Source organism: Polyodon spathula, chromosome 9 (genome assembly GCF_017654505.1).
Source record: "Polyodon spathula isolate WHYD16114869_AA chromosome 9, ASM1765450v1, whole genome shotgun sequence".
Taxonomy (NCBI): Eukaryota; Metazoa; Chordata; class Actinopteri; order Acipenseriformes; family Polyodontidae; genus Polyodon; species Polyodon spathula.
Genome location: NC_054542.1, coordinates 4446340 through 4463452, shown reverse-complemented (window position 1 = coordinate 4463452; position 17113 = coordinate 4446340). Strand labels below are relative to the sequence as shown.

Genomic DNA, 17113 nt, shown 5'->3' with positions numbered 1-17113 from the left:
ACGGCTAAGGCACGCACACAAGCCTGAATTTAAAAGGCAAATCATGTCGAATTTGAGGGTATATGGGTTCTGTGTGAACTCAAAGAATGTTGTCTGATTCCTTGGGTTTGGTTGGGTGGATGAGTATCAAAAAGAGGGACTATCTTTTTCTGCCTGGAACCCAGTAATCCACAGTAATAAAACGGAGATGCATTGGCCATCTCCCAAACCCATTATTTACCAGCCCCGTTCTCCCTATGAAAAAAATAAAGGAGGAAGAAAACATTTTTTTTTAAAGTTTATCTAAGTTAACACACACACAAAACCCAATTCCAATTGGCTCCACCTGGTATTGTGTCATACAGTTCTTGTTCTTTAAACACCTATATATTGTGTCATCCAGTATGTAGGTGTTTTAACAAACATCACTCCCATTCTTTCATCCCATTGTCATCTTGCATAAGAAACCTGCAACTGTCCTGTTACATTGTTGAGTGGTCCATCTTTTGTCAAGTGGAATGTTTGCTTAGCTAGCATTATTTTGCCAGGGTGTTTAGCACAACCCTATTAGATGCTTTTTGTCACATGAGTCATCGGGTGATTTATCAGTCAGCAGCAGGCTCAGTTCAGTTACATTACTACTAAACCTGTGGGACTTCGTCCAACAGAGAAGACTAAATGTAACTAGCAGTGAAATTTTGGCATTTTTACAATTTTTTTTTTTTTTGGCAATACACATTTAAGATAATGGATTGAAAGTGACAGTGACATTTTGCCTAAACAAATAAATAAATAAATAAATAACAAAAGACATTTAAGAAGATGTACTGGATAGAGGCAGGGGTTGTCTCTATGACTCACAGGAGTGAGTTTATTATCGTCACAGGTTTTTGTCAATCTTCCCTTCCACTGTTGTTTTTACTAAGTCCACTTACAGTGTGTGACCGACACTGAGGCAGTTTATAGAATGTTCTGCCAGCAAGGCTAGTAAACAGGAAGACAGTATAGGAAAACATATGGCTCACACGAACACTCCTCCCACAGACCTTCACGTTAACCATTTCTACAATGTTTATTTTTTTCTGTGTGACTTTTGAAGTTACAAAACCACTGATAATGGGCCCCAAGTCACACAACTTTAAAGACTGTTTTTTAAAGGGCTGTTTTTAATTTATTTTTAAACACTGTCTTGGACGATTGACTATACACATTTCCCTTGGGTAAACAGTGCTTTGAAAAATCAAAATACATTCAGAACCCCTCTTTAAAACAGTTGACAAAAGTTTCAGGAACTGCAAACTTGATTTAATCAATCGAAAAGGGCAACATGAGCAGTCTAAAAAGACTGAAGTGCGTAAAAGACAGTGTGACAGGGAGGACCCTGTCACTGGTTCTTGCTGGGATGTGTGCCTTTGTGAAAGTAGGTGGGTCGCATAACAGGAGACATGTTGCTAGGCAGCCAATTGAGTAGGAAGGCTCACCTGGCAATGACATGATTGGGAGGTCTTGATTGGCTAGGGGGCATGCCCAGGGAGCCTGCTCGTATCTCAAAAACCATCTGAGCCACAGCTCGAGGTGGCTGCGTCGCCATGGTCACACAGCCGCATGCTGAGCAAAAGCTTGCTTGGTTTACATCGAGGAGAGTGTCTGCTCCAGAAGAAAATGACCACTAGACAAAATCTTTCTACTCCAAGATAGTGCTTGTGAAGGGGTTGCCAGCTGGGGCCGTCGCTGGCAGGTTTAGGGGATTTGATCCCAAACGTATAGTGAGGGTTTCATCAAGCAGGTTTCTGGAGCAGGACGTCTCTTTTAGTGAGGCAAGTGTTTGCCTTGTGTGGCAAACTTGGATTTCTTAGCTTTGCTTTGTTTTAAATCTGACACTAGGGCTACGCCTGTGTGGCGTGTCAACACCCAATGCTCTGTGTATGACTCCTTATTATTCAGTGATGACCCACGCAGGTAACATCCCCCTGTTACAGACAGCAGTCAGGTTCTTGAAATTTACTGATTTCACTAATTTCAAAGGATGAGCATTCTTATGAGCTCTTGAAAATGTTTGCTAAACCAGAGAGGTGTGTAAATTAGCCTGGTATTTGACGGTATGCTGATAAGGGACTTTGAGGACAGACTACATTAAGACTCAAGCAACCCCTGACCTCTTAAGTAGAGTAAGTGATTTGTCAAATCTATAGATAACAATTGATCATATACACTTGTGCATGTTTATACAACTATTTTCTGACTAATAATTCTGTAGGCGACTGCAGGAGGTACATGTAACAGATAACAAGGTATAACATTAAGCATACTGAATTGCAGTTTCAATGGTTATGTGAGACATGGTGTTTTACTGTAGCTATTATATGTGTGTGTGTGTGTGTGTGTGTGTGTGTGTGTGTGTGTGTGTGTGTGTGTGTGTGTGTGTGTGTGTGTTTTGCTTCACCCTAAACAAAGCCTTATTGTTTGAGCCTATTTATTTCACTGAATGATTCAAGAACAGAAAACACAGCAACAGAGGGTTTTAGCTGGCTTAATCCCTTAGTATTGGAATTGGCAGGAAAAGACTCAGACATTTAGAAGAGTGTAAACACTGAGGCTTCGGTCAGCATGACTTTCTTGAGAAGAGAAAAAAAAAGAGTCAGCAAGAAAGCAGTTAACAAGAACCATACGTTTTTCTTCCAACCTCCCCCTTCCCTCCTCCCTGCCTTTCTCCAGTCGGCCCTGACTGTTTTTTTGAAACAAGGCTCTTTGTGCCACAGGAAATGGTGTAGCTCGGGAGCAGCAGGGCAGGCTGAGAGCAGATTTCCTGTCAGGGCCATTGCTAAGAAAGAGCAGGAACCGTTATCTTTAGAATAGAAGAGCAACAACTACTGACCCCCACCCCCTTATGCCTTCCTCCTGAATCCTGACACACCAGACTCCACCACTAATTGGTCAACCAGCAAGTACCACTACCACCAACAACAACCTTCAAACAAGACTCTGGCTGCAGCAACAGCAAAAAATTAAATACCATCCCTTTGGCTCACTTCCTCGGTTACTGCATTTCCTGAGGCGCAAGCCTGTAGACCAGTGAGATGGTGCAGGGAGGAGGAGAGTAAGAGAAAACCAAAGAGAAGTTAGTGAAAAAAAGAACAAGAAAAGTTAACTCATTCTACTGCTGCTACCTCTTTCTGCAACTCAGAAGCTTGACGAACAGACACAAATCATTCTGGAATGTTCCTTTTATTTCAGCACCCCATGCACTACTTTAAGACTTTAACAACTACTAGAAGTGACTGCCAAAGTCTGTGAGCTTACCAGCAAAGAGCAGCTAAAGAGGGAGAAGATCATTATTTTGTGGGACACAACGGCAATGCTGGGATATTTCATGCAGGCTAGTGACAGCTTGATGGCTCTGTGCTATACCTGTCAGGATGTAAAGTCAAATTTATCTCTGCATCTGATGTGGATTTGCTGATATTTTTCTCATCTTTCTGAAGACCAATGGTCAAGTTTTTGACGTTGCAAATTTTTTGAACAGAAGTTCGTCTGGAGTTTACAGGGATCCCTCATGAAGAACAAGGCAGCAAAGCAGAAATCTAAAAGGAAAGGGATTGTGAGTGCTTTTGGGTGCGACCTGACCGAATACTTACAGAGCTCCGGACAAGATGGTAAGACACTTTAAAATGTCTATTTCTTATCAGTTCAGTCTACTTTTGCATGGAATTGAGAACTTTCTTCAACTTTTAATGTAGTATTAAAACCATACAAACCAGCATGACAGAGATGCTATATTGATGCTGTCAAAAAAAAATGACATGCTTCTGAGAATTAAGTCTTTTTTAAATTATTAATCTGTCATTATAACTACTGATATTCAGTTTCTGATTTTTGACAAACATCTTAGTGGCAACAGCGATGCTCACAGAAGTGATGCTTTCTATTACATCAGAAGTTCCAGAAACAGACAAAACTTTTTTTAGTTTTTAGTAAGTCGAGGCAAGTGGGATCTTCAAGTGCTTAGATACAGTGTCAGTCCTGGGTGTTTTATACTGATTTATCATTCTTGCTTGTCCACAGTTTTAACAAGTTTTCCAGTTTAACTGTCATGTTTCCAAACTGAGCTTTGAAAAAGTATTTATATTATATAGAGTCTTAAATGATTGGTAAAAGTATTGCACATGAAATCAATGAATTGAATAGACCTGTTTGATACTAGAAGAAATGCAATGTGTGTGTTTTTGCTTATTTATACAACAAGGGCAGATTTCCATTAAACAGTAAATTTTCTGTTAATGTACAGTACTACATGACTTAATTTATTGAAACTTTACCCACATACTAGTAATTATATTCAATTTGAAAAACAAAAACCCTCAACATTATTCACAATGATGGATCTATTCTTAAAAAGACTTGTAGTGGTGCTCACTAATTGGATAACGCAGGATCATAAACTCCCAGAGGTACAATAACAACAGATGACCTGTAAAGAGTTTAAAGCTCTCGGATGTCTAGCCTCTAAGAAAATAAATAACATTACTAAGTAATGACTGGAATATAATGTCTATTAAATCCTAACGTACAACTAGCTTTTATAACATGCTTCTGTATGATTTACTGGGAACTGTCTGGGGTATGGGGCATGGAGTATGGAGTATGGGGTATGGGGTATGGGGTAGGTGGTAGGGCTTGGGGGTATGGGTTATAGGGTAGAGGGTGGGGGGTTATTGCAAGACACTTGGATATGTTGTCAAAGGCGGAGTATAGAACACTACAGCATACCATAGGGTTATTTCTACTTCACAACACAATGATGCAGGACAGGAAGTCCACAACAAAGTTTGGCAAACACAAGAACAATGCCTTGCTTCAGAAACAGGAGTGGCAGCTCAAAAGAGAAGTGTCTTCTGCTTATTAAATTTGATGTGGAATCTGTGTACAGTAGAACAGGCCACTTTACTCAGTCACATGTTGGAGAAGGTTGCAGGCAAAGCAAAGGGCAGATCAAGTGACGCAACTAGTCGTTGTCAGTTTCTCTTCTGAATCTTGACATATACCATTCCCTATATCCTTCTGTCATAGCAAGAGGTACATAGTCTTGTTTATCTGACAACTAGACAGATGTTAGCCATGCAGAAGACAAACTACCTTATCTATTTTATAGTTTCCAGTACAGCAGAATCTGAGAGTTATAAGCACCAGCCTTACGAACTGACGGGTCAACTGAGCAACCCACTTTTAGCTGTAAGCATCAACCATAACCATAACCCAACCTGAATCCAGTTTAAAACACCTTAACCTACTGAACCGGTAAGAACTGAGAAATGCAAACTTGTTAAGCTTTCAATTGAAAGAAAACATTAAAAATATATTTTTTAAACTTGGCTGCGGTATCATACTCAGCAATGGGAATATGGTACCAGGAAATTGTCAGCTAAATGCAAAAAAAAAACCAAGAAAAAATCCTACAATTTGCAAAGGTGAAAGACAACAGAGCAGTAAAAACATATCCTTCGTAAAGCTGATGAAAAGAGTTTCGATAAAGCACTTCATAAGCGGCGTGCTGGTCATGTAGAAGGCAAAATTACTGTAACAACAAACAAATCCAGACAGGTGTGAGGCAGATTTCGAAGCAAGTACAAGCCATTTTACTGGAAACATTTTAGTTTAAACCAAGCAAAGTTATTTTTTCAAGCCAAAGGACTCTGAGTGACTGAGCAAAGTGAATGAATGCATTTAGATTAAAATTTAATAAAATAAAAACAAGCAATACATTAACCCAGCTTTTCCTGGATGTTTAAGTCTGTGTTTTTGCTCCAGTTTCAATTTGAATAGTAAGCTAAAGTTAGAATTTTCCCATGTAGAGTACAATTTTAAAGCCTTTCAAACCATAGCAATATGGGTTTGCATTACTGTGCTGTATCCTTGTTTTATTCTTCAGATTAAGGCTGTATACAGCAGGTATACACCTTTATTAAAACAATTGTAAAATCATTTTCAGAATTATGGACATTTCAGACTTGCGAATCACCTCCATTCCCAAGGTGTTCGTAACGCTGAGGTTCTCCTGTACTTACCACAATGTTAAAGAGCAACTTGGTACAGGTATGAAATATCATAGCTGTTTTGCATCCACTGGGTGAGTGTTGCAGGGGGACATGTTAATGGTTACACTCTGGTGTACCAGCTGAACATGAGGGATTTGCTGTAAACTTATTTTTTTTAAGCTTTTAAGCTAGATTAAACATCATAAACATCAAGCATATCAGACATCCTCATTACCACAACTTTGTCTGTTAAATGGCAAGTACCTCATTTGTCATTCGATAAACAACACGTCCAATGATCAGCTAGAACGGGCTTTATATTTTACCTTAATCCATTTATCCTTGATGTACACCAGAGTTCACCTCCTCCTCTCCAGCCTCCACCTGTTTTCTGGCTTTGTCTAAGGGGGAATGCAGCTATTCTGCCCCCCTGCCCATGGCTTCCCTATAGTCAGCCTCTCCACTATCAGCAAACTCAATTATGGGCAGGGGTACCTCGAAGGGCAAGGCCAAATGCCAAAGATATATATATATATATATATATATATATATATATATATATATATATATATATATATATATATATATATAAAACATAGTATTTGTTGTCTCAGCTTTAATAAATATTGTTCTCTATCACATGAGTTTTCCTGACTGAAACTAAGTGAATTAAAACAAAAAGAAGAAATTCTCTAATACAAATCATATTTAGCAAGAGAAACCACAGGCTTTAGAAATTGCTGGGGTGAGGGAAATAAATTATTGGATGTTCCAAATTGAGTAGAAATTGGGGGTAAAATAATTAGGCACACTAAATAACAATGAAGAAATTGAAACAGGAATATTTGATTAAGGAAACAATCCTTCAGAAACACAGTCTCTATTAATTTCACAAACATTCACCAGCCTGGCACCTTCTTCTATCACATCTGCAAGACTATGAGCTATGCAGTACTCTTGGTGCGCTGAAATCTGTCAGCCACAATTTTTTCATGCATTCCTGTAATTATCCACAGCTCTTGGTAAATCTTGGGTGCAGGTTGACCTTTTGATGGTAGTTTTTTTGTAAAGTGGTTGGTAGAGAAAGACATGCTGATAACACAAAACACATGCGCCTTTCATTGCAGAATGCATGCTGCTTCCCAGCTGATTCTAGAATGACAACAACTTGAGATGCAATGTAGTTGACTTCTTTGACTTTTTCAGTCAGGCTAGAAGGTTAAGTGATTTTGCGGTCGTCTAGGTGTTGTCTGTTATTATCACAAGTGAGCCTATAGATACTATAGAACAATAGTAGTATATATGGTAATATTTTTAAAAAAAATGTAGAAAATACTTATACAAAGTTTCAACTAGAAGTCTTTCTAACTGTCTTTGTAGATATATGAATCATTCATTAATCTGGGAAAATAAATAGATTCAAAGTGTATTTTTTTTTTTAGTAAGCTAATTAAATCTTTTTGTACTATAAATTCTTTCATTAATTCATCCATGCTAACATCACTGGCATGCATTCGGAAGAATTCCAGTAGCATCCACTTTGAATTCAGTTTAAATAACGAAATGAAAGTAATCTTGAATTCATGGATTATATTTAAACGATGTTGACTTTGTTGGCTGATAACTTGTCTAAAATAGACAAGAGAACAGATGTTCATACACACACAGTACTAACACACACAGTTCTGGCCTTATTTTAGCTGGTGGAATGAGTGTGCAGGAACTTAATGGTAAGTATAAGCTGTCTACAAAAGGTCATGTTGTTCTATAATAACCCCAAAAAACAAAACAGTTTACAATCGTAAGAAAACAGCCTTTAAATAAAACAAAGTTTCTTCAATATCACCATCTCAAACTCAAACAGCTTTACCCAAATTATTTTATTTAGTGAATGGTGTTTGTTCTTTTACGAACAGAGAGCGCATTTTACACTGGAGCTTTCCTAACCAGCTTGTATGTGTAACAGGATGTTCAGGGCTTCAGGCATTCATTGGAGCAAATAATTCAAGCTCTTCACCAGATGTGAGGTTCAGTTTAGTAACTCCAGTCTCCTCTGATGTGAATATTAAGATGTACTGTGGCAAGTGTTTGTTATTGTTACACTGTAACTATGGATGCACACTTGTATTGTTTTTGTCTCCCTCAGTCTCAGGCTTGACTTCATGCAAATGCCCAGTTCTGGAAAAAACACATACAAAGTTAATCTCATCATAGCCCACCACTGTCAAACAAATCAGTGTTCTGGTTTAACCAGGAATGAAAAACAATCAAAATAAGGCCATAGATGCTCAGCACTGGGATATGAACTCTCAAGGTGTACAGTATGTGTGTTTTTCCTGTTCCGTACACTAACATGAGAATATTTATCTTCACTCCTCTGACATTGGCTGACATTTTAACAGATCCTTTGATATCTGCTGAGGAGGACAAACTGAGCAGATGACGTTCTTTGATAAAATTCAGAACTTCTCACTTTCTCTCTCACTCAGATCCAATAATTTGTAATGATGTCACTCATCCATAGTGACTGAGCCCTCTGTCTTTCACAAGAAAGTGAAATTACTCAAGTTTGTCCCAAGGCTGAGGCCATTAATCCGATTGACAGAATCACGTATTGTTGCTCAACAGAGAGTCAATTGATTGTCTGAACACTGTTCATTTATTCCCCTAACTGCATTGCTTCTCCATGCCCTGCTGGTATTCGTGATTTGGCAGACACACACTGCATTCAGAGCCACACAATTCTTTTCACTTTGTTTGCCTCTGCAATATGTCACCAGGCAGGGAATTAGTTGATTTTTTGGAAGTTCTGACACAGCATCCTTCAGGCTAATAAACTATATATATATATATATATATATATATATATATATATATATATATATATATATATATATATATATATATATATATATATATAATCAGAATACAACAGTGCCACAAATCTGTTGAACATAAAATGATTAAATTACATTTAAACAAGGTAATTCATTGCCTGCTTTTAATACACTCCATGCTTATTGCTACTAAACCCTAAATCAATACAAATTCATATCAATACTTACTTCAAAGGAACTCAATTGAGAAATTGTGTATTAGTCTGTGTGTAATAGCATTAAAGTATCCATGGGAAATTGTGAGTGATTTATGGTATTGATATTTGTCTTGGGGGTACAGTGCATTTCATATGTTATATTGCTGATAGAGGGGTTATGGCCAAGGTCAGGGCGAAAGTTGACTGAAAAGCATAATTATATTAAAAACGGTTTATTGGGAGCACCACTGAAGACTAAAACATACTTGTGCTCTTGAGGATTTCACAATGGCTCATCCTTAGTGATACGTGGGTAAAGTATAGAAGGTTTTATTAAGGCTCTGTTCCAGACATGGGCTGAGTAAATTGGTTATTACGATGTAATTCTAAAAACGTCATAGACCGAATTCACATTTATATTCACTTTAAATTGTTTGCCAGACATGCTAGTACTGAAATGCAATTCTAAAATAGCAGCTATAGCTAATCCAGATCTCTAAATCACTGTTCACAACAGGTTTTGTGACAGCACTTCCCAGAGCTGAAGCCGAATTGGCAACAGAACGATAGGCTGTCACGCAACAGATTTAACAATTGACATTCAGCAGATAAAACAAGAACAAAATGGTGGGTGTGTACTACAACTGTAATTCCCTTTGTAAAAAACAAAACAGGCAAATAAATAGGGCATGAGGGCCAAAATTAAGGTTTAAACAAACAAATCCATTAACAAACAAAAGAAACACACCCAAGCAGTGCCATCACAAGAGCGCAACCTGCTATTTCCAGCTCTTCTCCGAACTACCTCTCTCAAACAAAGGATTTCTCCTTGCTTTTACACATGTGGCCACTTCCAAATTAGCATCAATCACCAAATCTAATTGGGGGTGTGGCCACACCTGTGATTGCGGGCAGGGACAGATTTAACCCCATCCCTGCAAACCTTACATTCCCCCACACACACTATTTACAGCAGCAGGGCTTCTGCCCAGCCACAACGATCGTCTTTTATAAATAGGTAGAACAAGACAGAAAGGTGTTACAAATAACTTGGTGGGGCAATAATTTCATACTGTAATTATGATTCGGAGGCATTTGTCTGAAAATAACATGTGTTCTTGCAGTCAAAGAACAGGCCAGGAAAAGGCTTGTTTTCCCACTAATTCTTTATTATTTATTGTCCTACCTCAATACTGTGGACACAATGATTGCTCATTGATCGGTGTAACAGAGTGTGTGTCTATTGCTCTTGCATTTAAGAAAGAGGTCAGGGACAGGCCTGTTTTTCTTTTCAACCAAAAAGTGTGGGTCTATTGCTGTTTTGGAACCATGAATTTATATTTACCTGACCACAAAACATATTTTTTTCTACAACAGACTTTTTAAAAGTATGCAATTTATCTCATGCTTTTCCCACAGTTATACTGTGCATTTCCCATAGCTTACCCTGGTTTGCCATGACTTTCTTATCTTGTTACTAAGATTTTACTATATTTTACTTGCTAAGGGAGAAGTTAAATTAAAAGAACCTTTCAGATGGCTGGTTTGTCAGCCAAACTAAATGCCCAGATATTAAGAATGTATGATGCTTATCTTGTTGCCATCATGTGAACTTGTAAATGCCCAAAAATTCAAAGTGAAAACCCCAGCCAGAAAGTGCATTGTAGCAGTAGTTAATGTATTCTATAGGTTCATATACTGTTAGGCCAGCCTAACAGGCCAGGTGTGCGGTGAGCCGAGGACACCCTGGCCAACCATATGTCCCTCCCCACCCGGGTGGCGCCCGGCCAATTGTGCACCGCCCCCCACGGTCGGCAGTGAAATAGCCTGGACTCAAACTGGCAACTTCCAGGCTATAGGGCACATCCTGCACTCCACGCGGAGTGCTTTTACCGGACGCACCACTCGGGAGCCCCTACCAACAACTCTTTTGCCAATGACCTCCAGAACTTGATACATCAACACAAAATGGTGTGCTCCAGACAGGTTTGTTCTTTTGTTTATATAACTTACTAGGAAAAGTAAGAATACGTGATTTCCTTTCTGAATAACTGGCTGGCACTTTTTTCAGTTGGTACTGGTAGATATCCATACACCATTGGTGGCTTTAATGAAACTGCATACTGGGAAACAGAGAACAGTATACTGTATGTGAATGTAGAAACACTTGAAAAATTATATTAAAAAAAAAAAAATACTAACAATTCAGATTTTATTGACTAGGAATGGTTTAAACTCATAAAATACAGTGCTGAAGGGTTAAATACCAGTGTCACAAAAATAATTTTGTGCTCATTTGTCATGCTACCAATGAAATGCCAGCTGGCATGTCTGGAGATGTTGTCTGGCAGCGCAGGTTTTGAAATCACAGCTGTTCCTAAGCCTGTTGTCAGCGGTCCTGCCATTTAAGCAGGTCTGCAGGAGCAGTACAGGCTGACGCTGAGAGTGAGACTTCCTCAGGAACCAAAGACTTGGGACCTTCCTGGAGAAATATAAAAGAGATTTGTCTCCTGTTGAGTGACAGAGCTGGAAATGCAAGAGAAACAGCTTTCTGGCAAAGTAATGGTAATAAGGAAAACAATTTACTGTCACAAAATAGATCAGCATTCTTGACTGTGTTTACACAAGTCTACTATCGTTATACATGTTTAGATAATATTCAATTTATTTTCAGCATACACGTTGAATGGGCAGATATTGCTCAACTGTTCGTGAGCTTGAAATTACAGCGTTGGTAAACATGTTGAGATTGTAGTGGGAAGGTTCTATCTAAAGCATTTGTGCTGTACAACATGTTCAATACATGGAAGCTATGTCAACCATGTGGTAAAATATAAGCTGTAAAAAGTTCTAACTACATATCCTGCCATGGAGTTTGAATCAGAAAGGTAAATCGGCTCCACCAATCAGAAATCCCCTTATTAGCTGAACAGCCAATTAACTGAGTTTTTAGAACAGTGCCACCAGACCAGCTCTAGCAATCCTGACAAGAAGACAATAATGCTGTCATGGATAGTTCTGAACACTATTAGAGCAGTTTAATGAATTACAGGTATATTCTAAAAATAAGTTAATACATAGAGATGGTTTGGGTTGTTAGAAGGTCTGGAAAGGGTGCTTACCAATTGATTTCATGAGTTTAATATTGTCAAGGCAGAAAATGACAGCATGAGTAAGAGAGAGAGCCCAAGAAGACTATTTAAACCTTAGCATATAGTGCATTTAATAAATCTGACTTATTATTCCAAGTCGTTCATTCTGTAATAACAGTATTAAATATTCACATACAGTATTAAATATTCACATACAGTACTAGTCTCTTTAATTATAAAAAGAGCTTAAGTTTAACTATCATTTGCGTTCCCCTCAGTTTTTGAATGCCATATTGTAAGTTGACAAGGTATTTGTGGTTCATAGATTATAGAGGGTGAGAATGTGGGGGCTCCCGAGTGGCACATCCAGTAAAAGCAGTCGCGTAGAGTGCAGGATGTATAGTCTGGATGTCACCCGTTCGAGTCCAGGCTATTTCTTTGCTGACCGAGGACAGGAGCTCCCAGGGGGCGGCGCACAATTGGCCGAGCGCCGCCCGGGGGGAAGGGGGGGTTAGGTCGGCCAGGGTGTTCTCGGCTCACCGCACACCAGCGACCACTGTAGTTCGTCTTCACCCCTCTGGAGTCAGCGCAGGGGTGATAGCAGTAAGCTGAGCTAAACAAAATAATTGGACACTATAAATTGGGGAGAAAATAACACAAAACTAATTGGTGACTACTAAATTAAAAATAAATAAATACAAATTAAATGAGATTGTTATCATTTTAGTTATTACAACATTCTGATACATACCATTTATATTTCAGTCAAATCAAAGAGGAGATTCAGGTAGACAGTGGCTCACACCAGGGGTCCCCACAGTCAGAAAACAAGTGACAACAGTCCATTACAAACCTATCTTTGCAACAGTGCAGGGTCTATGCAGCCGCAGAGCAGTTTAGATGCAGGGACTAATAAAAAAAAAGGTAAAAAAGACCATAGCAAACCCACAGTTATGGAATTCAGTTAAAAATAAGAAACTCTGCCAGGAAGGAAAGCATATAGCGACAAACACTGTAAAACCATTTCAAGATTGTGAGAATTTATGCAAGTACAGCGGCAAGAAAAATATATAGCAACTATAGTTTACCTCAGGACAGAAAGTATGCTTTGATTGCTACTACCACAGAATACTAGACCAAGGTGAGAGCTACAACAAGTAAAATCTCACGTTGTAAATTTTCATTTAAGTACTTCTTCAGTATTCATGGCAGTAGAGTCAGGGTCTGCAAACAATATTACCTGGGAGGTAGATCTCGCCAGAATATACCCCAAAAGAAAAGCCCAATAACAGGTCCTCAGGGAGGCAAACATCCCAGAAGAGTTGTACCAGAAGCAATGAAAGATAAAGTCAAGGGTCCTTTCAAGTGGTGGAATGGCACTACTGCAGGGCACAATTTAATCTTTTAAATTTCAAAACAGATTTGTTTGAGCTGGCTTATTTGTGAGCTGGGCTGGTTGGCCAATGGGTTTTTGAGTTTGTGTTGTAAAGAGCCCTGGGATGCTCTGCACGAAGAGTGCTATATAGAAGCAACCGTGTTGTGTTGTATAAATGATAGAATATCACCTTCATTCAAGAATAGGCATTCTAATTGTAATTAACATGGAACCACAACATCTTTTTATAATATTGAAAAATAATTAAATACTTTTGTTGATCTGTTGCTGTAAACATGTTACCCATCTGAGAGATTCTACTAGGACTGGAAGGCTATGATGAAATTTCTATGGATAGGAGAGGAAATGTGGTTTTTAAGAAGTTGTTTAAAAAAAGACGTAATGAAATCCTTTTTTTATGTATTGCTTATGTTTTCCAGGAAAAAAATAAAAATAAATAAATAAAATGTTAAATTGTTGTTAAGCATGATCAGTTATGCATTTTTAAAAACAAAAAAAAATAAGAAAACGATGTTAATGTCAAATGGAATTATGCACCTCAAAAGATAACTGTTAAGTTACACGGTTCTATCTGCAAAAGCACCCCTTGAAAAAATCCCCCCAGAATGAATGATGGGCCCATGGTAATCTGGATATGAATTGTGTTTCAGGTGATGAACACACAGGGATAGAGCAGACAAAGATATTATTGAACAACATTCAAATGTGACCTATGAAAACTTTACTTATGGTACTTGGAACCCTGCAATTCCAAACTCACGAATTGCTATTAAGTTAAGGGGACATATTGTAAATGCTGTATTGAAAACTTCATTCAGTTAACCTACACAGACCAGGTTGAAACAAAGATCTGGACTGCTCATTGAAATAATCATAGGCATGGTTAGAACAAAGCCCTGGGCAGATAAAAAGAGCTGCTGCTTTAAATAGGCACTGCTCCATTTTGATCCACTATGAAAAACTTAATTCACATAGGGTATTAATTCAATGTTTTTTTTCAGAACTTTATTGACAGAAATAACCACTTTCATCACCAGTTATATAGATATTTGTACATCTACACAAAGAGTTACACAAAACAAACTGTATACTGCATTGTACCGGGTTCCCTAAAGAGGTCTCCACCCCATGATTACAACACTGTTTGAAAGCTATAAATAATCCAAAAGCCTGTAGCATTCAAAGGAAGCCAACATTTAGGGCACATAATACCATAGAAAAACGGATAACAAGTGCGTATTGGTTTATAACATTGTGGAACCCTTGGTATGTGAAACTATGAAGATATTACCACTGTGGCCCATGCAGTTATAGTACAGAATCATTGGATTCTCATTGTAAAACCACTGCATTGGGGTACACTCCTAAAATTCACAAGCAGGGGGGCTTGGAATTGTCTAAATCAACTCTATAGGCCCATCCTCAGGGACCCATATCTCAGATGCTTCCTGTGAAAGTAAATGATTGCAGGCGTAAAACTAGAATGGGCTGGGCTCAGATTCTCACTACCTCTCACTCACCTATATGTCTCAGACTGGTATTGTGTGTTGATATGTCTTGCTGAAATAAAAATCTAACAGATATTATAATTGATTTTGCATATGGCAAAAATTAAACAAACCAATGCACTTTATTTCTTTTGAAATCCAATGTCTCCTGTGTTCCCTGTCTTTATATTTATACTGGCTTTTTCTCTTCTATTGGAACTGGTAGTTACAAGCTGCTGTTGTATCTATAGCTAATGCCAATGGCAATGGACTTAAAAGTGTCAGACAGCATGGACTGACTATGTTTCCAAACTGGGTTTGACAGTTCATTAACAGCTTTGACTACTCAATTATACATTGTGAGGTAGACCTATAAGAAATCAAGAAGCTGACTCCACAAAAGTTTTGCAAAATGTGATTCTGAAAACCTTTTAAGACTGTAGTTGTTTTTCTTTCAATGAAACACGGAAAACAGTTGTGTCTTAATTATGGAATTAAAAATACTTGGTGCATAAAACATAATGCATAATAACAAAAAGATATCCTACTTTGTATATAGGTCTTATTTTCAGTGAAGTAAGATTAATTTTGATTATTTAAACAATAATTCAAAAATGACAGTTAAATGATACATTTGGGCATCACAATGACTAATGTTAGTCATAATTCTACCCTCAATATTACTATATAATATATATATACATTATATATATATATATATATATATATATATAATATATATATATATATATATATATATATATATATATATATATATATAAAATATCTAGATGGAATTGTATTCACATAAGTGACCTGGGACACACCCTAAATGTGGCTAAACTACACTGCAGCAGGCACAAAACCCAAACCCAATGACGTTTTACCAAAGAAAATACTGTAATCCTGCAGGTTGTTCCCTGTAACATTTGCCTTTGCTGCAACAGGAACTCCCTCAATTATTTCCTCTTTATTAGATAAGAAATGTGATACTAGTAATTCGATAGAGAACAGAACTACCCAATATCCTGTTTAATGTGAACAGCAGATGGTGAATTTATTTTACAATAGGAAAATTAGACTGTACTGCATAAGATGCTATTATATTAACCACTTCTTTACCAGAATTTTCCAGAGTTAATTTCCTCCATGCTTATAATATTGCATTCTGCCTTATTTTGTGATTGGAATGGAGACTGGCATGAATGAGTAGGGTATGGAAACTCTGCCCCACTTCACTTAGCTGCACCCTCCTTCCTTGTTATGTGTCTGAAGCATAATCCAAGCAGTAGTTTTTTTAATTTATTGCACCATATTTCTGCAATTCAACAGTGCTTTAAAGGTGGTAATTGTTGGGCTCATAAATTTGAGCAGCTGAAGAAAGTCCCAGAGGACATGAAACGTTAAAATCTTTCTGCACATATTTTCCATGCAATTATTCACTGATCCCACCCCAAAACTCTAGCCATTTAATGGCAGTTTGGTCTGCTTCTATTCAGCCAAGCAACAGACTGATATCATCAGATTCTATTGGGTGAATTATATTGCCTTCTCTTAGGGTTTGGCATACATTGCAGTACTGCAAATAACTTGTTGGCTTGCTGGTCCAGTGGTTAAAGAAAGGAAAAGTTGTGAAGAATAGTTCACCCCCTAGTCTCTGTAAGTTGCTTTGGATAAAAGCATCTGCTAAATGACTAATTAATAAAAAAAAAAATTAATAGATTAATGAGTAACAATGAATTGAATTGATGAAAACAACTGATTTTTAAATATTGTTTTATGAATTAATGGCAAGTACCATCAGTCAATCAGCTTTCAGTTCAAGGCAAAGGTACCAGATGTGGACAGATACCAGATTATCAGTACTTCAAAAACATGTCTCATCCAGACTCCTCAAGTGACCACCTCATATATATCACAAAACACTCAGAAGCATCTGTGAGTGACTTATGTAAATATGATATATATTTACAGACTAAGCTGACAGAAGTTCATTGTCGTCGAAAGGAGGATTTGGATTATGTAAACAGTCTCACACTTCCTGTCCGACAAGGCCGTTGGAATTGTTTAGAAGGAATAACGCAGAACTGTGT

At 37.8% G+C, this 17113-nt stretch overlaps 1 protein-coding gene across 1 annotated transcript in view; it reads left to right on the top strand.

Annotated features, from left to right (window-relative positions):
* Positions 1 to 2696: 2696 nt before the first annotated feature.
* LOC121321208 (rho GTPase-activating protein 31-like) overlaps positions 2697 to 17113 on the top strand; it is a 33675-nt gene continuing 19258 nt past the window's right edge. The window contains exon 1 of the mRNA XM_041260109.1: positions 2697 to 3632. Coding sequence (XP_041116043.1) covers positions 3533 to 3632 — 100 coding nt within the window. The 5' untranslated portion in view covers positions 2697 to 3532. The remainder of the gene's footprint in view (positions 3633 to 17113) is intronic.